The sequence below is a fragment of the Physeter macrocephalus genome, chromosome 6 (genome assembly GCF_002837175.3).
Source record: "Physeter macrocephalus isolate SW-GA chromosome 6, ASM283717v5, whole genome shotgun sequence".
Taxonomy (NCBI): domain Eukaryota; kingdom Metazoa; phylum Chordata; class Mammalia; order Artiodactyla; family Physeteridae; genus Physeter; species Physeter macrocephalus.
Genome location: NC_041219.1, coordinates 58188890 through 58196805, shown reverse-complemented (window position 1 = coordinate 58196805; position 7916 = coordinate 58188890). Strand labels below are relative to the sequence as shown.

The window sequence follows — 7916 nt, the reverse complement described above, 5'->3', positions numbered from 1 at the left end:
AAACCGTGAGCCCTGGGGTGCTGGGGGGGAGGGGGCAACGGGGAGGGGAAGTGCGGAAGGTGGAGGGAAGACAGAAGGACAGGGGCCAGGGCCCTGGGAGCAGCAGAAAGGCCTCTAGCTCAAGACAGCCACCTTACCTCCACTCTGCTCTCTGCCAGCGCCCTGCCCCATCCCCCGGGACCCCCACCCCATCCCTGACCGCACCCTCCGTCTGCCCGATCTGCCGGGGGCTCTCCTCTAGATTCTAGCCCCTGATCGTTGGTTCCTCCCTGTCTCTCCAGGCCTCCATTCCTCTTTTTCTAGATTCTCTTTCTCCAACAACTTCTTTGCAGAACCTCTCTTTTGAACATCAGTCCTTCCCCACTTTCTGACCTCTTCCCTTTGGAGGGCTGTGTGGCCCAGGCCTCAGAGGAGATGCGGGAGGCTCAGTTCCCAGTCTGGTTGCTTCTGCCATTGCTGTGGGCAGCTGCAGGTAAGGTGGGGACCACCCTCTGGGAGGGTTGACCTCCAGACCCACAGCAGGGGGTGAGGAGGGATTTCTCGATGACCACACAGATGCCAAGGTCCTTAGACTGGGTGGATTCTTCTAACGCCTTTCTTGGGGCAGTCCTTCAGCCCCCAAAGCCTCTCTTAGGTCTCCCCCTTGGCAGGGAAGGGGCAGAAACCCAAGGTCTCCCTCAGCCCTGTTTCTCCCTCAGAAAACACTGAGGCTCCTTCTCTGCTTTGAAGTCTCTGGTCTCATGGCCCCTCCCCTTGGCCTCTCCTTTCCTCCCCAGTGGAGGCTCCAGACCCTGGGGCAGAGGTCCCGGTGGTGTGGGCCCAGGAGGGGGCTCCTGCCCAGCTCCCCTGCAGCCCCACAATCCCCCTCCAGGATCTCAGCCTTCTGCGAACAAGACAAGTCACTTGGCAGCATCTACCAGACAGGTATGCACCCCAAACTGCAGCAACAAGACCCCCAGATTCAGCAGTAAAGGCATGCAGACTTCCAGTCCCAGGCCCAAGCCAGCCCTCTGTGTTCTCCCCCGAGCTGTCAGTCCCTCTGAAGCCAGTGGCTCAGCCTCCCCTGCCGCCCACCGCCCCCCTCCCCGCCCTTCCTCCGCAGCCTGCCCCCCTCACACCTGCATCCCCCAGCACGCCTGCCTCTCTCCGGTAGTGGACGGTGCTGGCCTACCGGAGCCGGGACGGGACGGTTAGCAGTCCAGAGATCTTCCCTTTGGGTGGGCTTCCTCATCCTCAAAGTGTGGTTGGACGGCCTCTTCCCCGGGGTTCCTTCCCCTCGGATTTCTCAGTCCCATCTCTCTCCCGCCCAGTGAGCCCGCGGCGCTCTCCGCCCGGGGCTCGGGGCCCCGCCGCTACACGGTGCTGAGGCTGGCTCCCGGAGGCCTGCGCGTCGGGAGGCCGCCCCTGCAGCGCCGCGTGCAGCTGGATGAGCGCGGCCTCCAGCGCGGGGACTTCTCGCTGTGGCTGCGCCCGGCCCGACGCGCCGACGCCGGCGAGTACTACGCCGCCGTGCGCCTCGGGGACCGCGCTCTCGCCTGCCGCCTCCGTCTGCGCGTGGGCCAGGCGGCGGGTAGGTTGGGGGGGGGGCGGCGGAGGGGGGAGCGGGGCTAGGAGGAGGGCGCCCCATATCCCGCCGCCCCGGAGGCAGGAAGGGCTGGGCAGAGGCTGGCTGTGCTTCTAAGGATGCGCCCCAGGCCCTGCCGGAGAGCCCCGAGCAGAGGGGCGGAAGGGGCCGGCGAGCCTGCCTGCGGGGTGGAAGGTGCCCCCGGAGAAGCACGTGTGTCGGGGGAGGGCCCGGTGGAGAGATCGTATCACCCCTTGAGCTCCCCTTCCCCGACCCACAGCGGGAGTGCCAGGGTGGAGGAGGGGAGGCACCCCTTCGAGGGGAGAGTGCGAGGCTGGAGTGACTCCGTTGAGACATCTGTAGTCTGTAGCTCGGGGTGGGCTTAGTGGGGACCCTCAAGCGAGGCCTGGAGAAGGGGAAGCGTAGACCAAGCCCAGTGAACTGGAGGCAGGGGGCAGGGGAAGTAGGCAGGGGACTCCTGGCATGCATTTTAAGCCCCCACCGCCTCCAGGGGCCAGGCCCTGGGCTGGGTGGGTGGGAGGAGGGTTGGCAGAGAGAAGACAGAGATCTATAGCCAGGTGCCTGTTTCCAGGAGCTTCCAGCTTAGTTGGCCTGATGTGTTGGGAAAGTGGGCCTGATCAACCTTCTCTGTCCTTGCCCAGTGACTGCCAGCCCCCTCGGGTCTCTGTGGACCTCCAATTCCGTCATTTTGAACTGCTCCTTCAGCCGCCCTGATCTCCCAGCCTCTGTGCACTGGTTCCGGGGCCCAGGCAGAGTGCCCGTTCAGGAGTCCCCCCATCACCTCTTAGCCGGAAACTTCCTCTTCCTGCCCCACGTCAGCCCCTTGGACTCTGGGACCTGGGGCTGCACCCTCACCTATAGAGATGGCTTCAATGTCTCCACCACGTACAGCCTCAGTGTTCTGGGTAACTCCTCCAGTCTGCCTTCACACTTGACCACAATCCCTTCCTGCCCCCCTGCCCCCCCTTCACCTCCCCCGGACTTATGAGCCCCCAAACCAAGCTGATGGCACCTGTGAGTACTCTGGGCCTCACTGTCCCACTCCTTTCTCTTTCCCTCTGCAGCCTTTCAGCGGCTTCTCCCTTCTAGCTTTTCCCTTGGTCATCCAGCCTCACTTGCCAGCCTTTGGTCCCCTGCTGGCCCGCGCACATTGGGGTTCTGAGCGTCCTCGGTTCATCCGCCTTATTCTGCTCAGAGCCGCACCACCCCCTTCACCCTTCTTCCTCCCTTCCCTGCCGACCTAGCGCTCCAGCCCCTTTGTAACTTGGGGTTCCCTTTTCTTTGCAGGCCTGGAGCCCCCAGTCCCTCTGACAGTATACGCTGGAGCCGGCTCCAGGGTGGAGCTGCCCTGCCACCTGCCTCCGGGTGTGGAGACCCAGTCTTCCCTCACTGCCACGTGGGCCCCTCCTGGGGGAGGCCCCGACCTCCTGGTGGCTGGAGACCATGGCAACTTTACCCTTCTACTGGAGGCTGTGGGCCAGGCCCAGGCTGGGACCTACACCTGCGGCGTCCACCTGCAGGGGCAGCAGCTCAGTGCCACTGTCACTTTGGCAGTCATCACAGGTCAGCCCCAGGTGGGAAAGGACAGGAAGGGAAGGCTAGCTGGGCAAAGACTGGGCAAGTCCACCTCATGCTGCCAGGCCGCTGGGCACAAGTTGCAGGGGGATGCCCCTTGTGGCCTCCTCTTTTCTCGCCCCCATATAACGAACAGAAACTGAAAATCTCCCCCGAGTCACTGGATGAATGTTCCACTCTTCCGTAAGGGACTCCCCTGCTCTGAAGTGGGGGGAGGGCCAGAGAAGTTAGAAGGAGAGGTGGCAAAAGTTTGAATGGTTCAAGAGAAGTGGAATATAGTTCAAGAATCCGTGCCCACTTTGGAGCCAGGGCCTGGGTTAAAGTTGCAGGAAGTGGCCTGGATTGGGGAGGAATTAATAAATCCGCCCCTTAGTCAGCAAATATTTACTGAGCGAGGGCTTTTCAAGACAGTATAAAACAAACATAGAAGAAAACACCAAACAAACTCAGAAGGTATGTGTTGATGGATCGGTAACTATCACCGCTTGGGTGTGTCTGCCGTACTCACCTATGCCACTAAATAGTAGCACCACACAGTAGGCACCTAGTAATGTATATTGGTTGAATGAATAAATGAATCTGCCAACAACACATCTCCTGAAGACCGGTGCTGGATTTCCACTTGCTTCCCACGTATCTCTACATAGATATGGTACCCACACCTCAGCCTCACTCTGAGCCCCATCTTTTCCTCGCACCCAATCCTCTTGCTAAGTCACCTTCCCGTCAGTAACTCCACTCGCGTCCTACTCATCCTCAACTTCCTCCTTCCCAGTCAGTTACCACAGCTTACCAATTCTTTCTGTCCAAGGTCTTCTTGAGGGTCAACTGTCTTGAGGCAGTTTTCCAAGCTATCTGCACGACAGCTCAACGGGAGAGAGATTGTTGTCCCTGTTTTACAGAGAAGGAACTTTCCCAAAGTCACAGGGCTGGGAAGTGCCAGACTTGGGGCTAAACTCAGGTGTCTGTGCCAGCAAACCTTCAGGGGCCTGTACACCATGCTCAGCTCCAGGCCATTCATCAATTTTCTCCTCCTACCCATCCCCACCGCACAGCTTCGAGATGCTCTGTCTCTAGATCGGTTGATCTGTTCTCTAGACATTCAGAAATGAGGATGGAATTCATTTGGGGGACACAGATGTGAGCCACAGCATGGAAGCAGGAAAAGTGCAAGGTCTCTGGGAGGCCAACTCACCTGAACGATGGGGGTTCTGAGCGAGCGTTTGAGTAGAAAGTCATGGAAACGAATCTGAAATATTTGTCATGTGGTCCTTCGGGCCGGTTGGAGTTTGAACAGTCCCCCGAAGGCAGTAGGGAGCCTGGAAAGTTTGGGGGCAGCGGAGTGATCTGACCAGAGCTTTGTCTTGATAAGATTAATTGGGCCATGACCCTGATCTCCTCCCCTCAACCTCACCCAATCAGAGCCCAGGTGAGTCAAGGCAATTGAGACTTGGGAGTTGAGCCTATGCTTTCATGTAAGTGGGTCGGGGCCCCAAAAGATCTCTTCCCTCTAATTTTTTCAGTGACTCCCAAATCCCATGGATTACCTGGCAACCTGAGAAAACTGCTTTGTGAGGTGACTCCGGCATCTGGACAAGAACACTTTGTGTGGAGACCCCTGGACGAGCAGTCTCGCAGGACCTCCACAGGCCCCTGGCTGCTGATGCCAGAGTCCAGGCTCCTTTCTCAGCCCTGGCAGTGCCGTCTGTACCAGGGGCAGAGGCTTCTCGGGACCGCGGTATACCTCGCTGAGCTGTCCCGCCCAGGTCCGAGACCCCACAGCGCCATAGCCCCAACTCCAGACCAGTCACCTCCATCCCACTTCCAGACCTCCTCCCCACACCACGCCCCGTCCCCGCTCTTTCTCTCCGGCCAGGGAGCTGACCTCCAGCTCTTGTCTAGGCCTGACCCACTTCTGCCAATAAGTAGCTGAGTGACCCTGGACAAGTCCCTGAAGCTCTCTGGGTCTCATTGTTGGTAACATATGGGGGTATGGTAAGGTGTCCTTCCAGCCATGACCCTATGGCTGTTGCAATCCTGACCTCTCTCCGTAGGTGCCCAACGTTCTGGGAGAGCACCGGGGGCCTGGAAAACAGGCCACCTCCCTCTCCTCATCCTTGGTGTCCTCTTCCTGCTCGTGTTGGTGACTGGAGCCTTTAGCTTTCACCTTTGGAGAAGATGGGTGAGCCGGGAGCCCCCCTCCCCAGTCCTCGGTGTGCTGTCTGGCACCCCTTCCTCAGGTAGATGAGCAAGTTTGACCCCTGAACTTGCCCTCAGAGCCCCCTCTCCATGAGCCTCTGCGCTCCAGGGACCCCTTGTGCCTGAAGGAACCAAAGGAGGCTCGCAGGGGCTGAGAGAAGGCTTGGGACCATATGGGCAGGGAGGGGCCTGGGAAGGAATAGCTTTTTCCCTTTCCCTTCCCCCCTCCTCTTCCTCCTACCCTCCGTGTGTGTCTGTCTTCCCACAGTGGCGACCGAGAAGATTCTCTGCCTTAGAGCATGAGACTCACCCACCTCAGGCTCAGAGCAAGATAGAGGATCCGGAGCCGCAGCTGAAGCAGCCCTGAGCTGGCGCCGGGCAGCCCCTGCATCTCCGCACTTCAGTGCAAATAAACTCCCCATCAGCAGGAAGCCTGAGTCTGGCCCCTCCTTGCCCAGGGAAGGTTCTGTCTCTCCCCAGCCTCTGGGGCTCCCTTCTCACACCCTGGCCTTCTGACCTACTTTCCCCAGGCAGTCTTGCATCTTCCCCTTTTCCGTTCCTGGTTTCTTCGTGATTCTTCCTGGTCTCGCTCTCGCTCTTTCTTTCTCCTGGGGAGTCGTTTTCCTGAAGGTCCGAGCAGCCCTCACCGCTCAGCCCTCCAGCCCCTCTCCTCCGTCCTGCTCACGTTGCTCTGGCTGCCCGGTTTCCTTTATATTTTGCCCCTCAGGCCCACCCCACGCACGCCATACCTCAGCACTGTCCTTGGCCCTCGGGCGGCAGCGCGCGCGCGCGCGCACACACCACACATGGGGTCTGAGGAAGGCGGAGCGGGGGTCGCTTGTTGGGGTGGGGCAGCAGATGGGGAGCCAGGACTTGACGCCTTTAACAGCCTGCACCTTTTCCTCCCCCAGCTGTTGGGGTCCAGACTGCAATAACCTCTTTTTCGATCTGAGCCCACCAGTGCTATGACACTGCACACAGGGGTGGGCGAGCATTTCAATGCCCCCCCCGCGCGCGCGCGCGCACACACACCACACACACACACACACACACACACACACACACACACACACACACACACACACACACACACACACACACACACACACACACACTCAGCCCTGCCGGGTCGAGTCCTCCCGGAGGTGGGGTCTCGCAACCTTTCTGGGTGGCAGCCTCCGCCTCACCCCTACATTCCGCAGCCCTGGGCGACCTGTCTGGTCCCAGGCACGAGAGCACACTGCCACCCAGTGGTCTCTGTTTGTCACACACCACCGGAGGTCACAGGGCAGGCTGAGGCAGATTAGCAGTGTGTGGACCGGGGACCAGGCAGCTCCGATGCCCCGTGGGCCGGCTCTACCTTTGTGACTGCGCTCTCCGTGGTCCGCGCACGAGCGCGCACCCAGCAACTGGCTCCCGCCCTGTACACCCTCAGGACAGATCACCCTGGCCCTGGCAAAGTTATGATCCAAGTCTGACACAGGGGAGTCCTGGGGACAAAGTCCCCCACGTGGGGAAGAGAACAGACAACCAGACTCTGGCTGCTGCTAAAGCCTCAGGAGTCCGCAACCCTGACTTCTGATCCTGGCTGTGCTGATGTGACCAGAGCTAGTCTCCTTGAGCCTCAGTTTCCTCATCTATTAAATGGGACAAGGCTGGTAATGCACCCAAAGGGGTTGTGCAGATATTGGATAATACAAGGGCTTTGAAAACTGATGGTGCTGAGCACCCATTCGTGAAGGAGACCCACGAGGCTGATTGCCTCCTTGCTCTGTCTGTCTGTCTCTCTAGGAGGGAACATTTCTCTGGGCGGGGCAGACGGTGCTTTAGCAGAGCGCGCGCACACACACGCGCACACACACGCGCGCACACACACACACGGGGACCCAGTCCTCCGCCTGCAGTGTTTTCAGGGCTCTGGACTTGGGCTGAGGGAGCTGTCACCCTGGACTGGAGGGAGAACACATTGCAAGCGGCTGGGAGCTGGTCTACAGGCGCCAAGGGGTGGTGCACAGACACGGGATGTGGCAAAGGCCCTGCCACTGTCCCCCGAGCCTGTGTGCTGTGTGCAGTGACACAGACACGAACCGTGAAGCTGAAGACCTGCCCTGTGGAGACACAATGGCCAGAGACTTGGGGACAGAATGGGGAGAGGGGCACCTTTGTTCCGTGCAGAGCCCTGGTGGGGTGGGGCCTGAATAAGGACCCATTTGAGGCCATCTGAGGTTCCCAGCCTTAGGAGGGTGGTGACCCTTGTCTCATCACAGGCAGGGACACAGGGGCGCAGAAAGGAGGCTCTGGGGCTCGCCAGGGACGATCGCACTGCAAGGAGAGGCCTGAAGCCCCTCTGAGCCGCCTTCAAAGCACCATCTCCTCCCTTTGCTGTGGGCCAGGGGCGCTGCCAAGGACACTCCTTAGCTCTGCCCACAACCTGCTCTCCACGGCCGTGGTGGAAGCCGCCAGGTTTTCACGGAGCAGGGCTTTCCTGGAAAGTTCTGTGGGTGTCATTCTTCCTCTCTACGAGGTGACACCCTCTGCCCTTTGGGCTTCTGAGAGG

At 60.0% G+C, this 7916-nt stretch overlaps 1 protein-coding gene across 1 annotated transcript; it reads left to right on the top strand.

Moving 5' to 3' along the window:
• Positions 1-414: 414 nt before the first annotated feature.
• LAG3 (lymphocyte activating 3) lies at positions 415-5822 on the top strand. Its single transcript, XM_024129252.3, has 8 exons — positions 415-472; positions 777-924; positions 1311-1570; positions 2227-2490; positions 2873-3148; positions 4684-4926; positions 5215-5342; positions 5628-5822. Exons 1-8 carry the CDS (start codon positions 415-417, stop codon positions 5724-5726), a joined length of 1476 nt encoding a protein of 491 aa, XP_023985020.1. The 3' UTR covers positions 5727-5822.
• The last annotated feature ends 2094 nt before the right edge of the window (positions 5823-7916 follow it).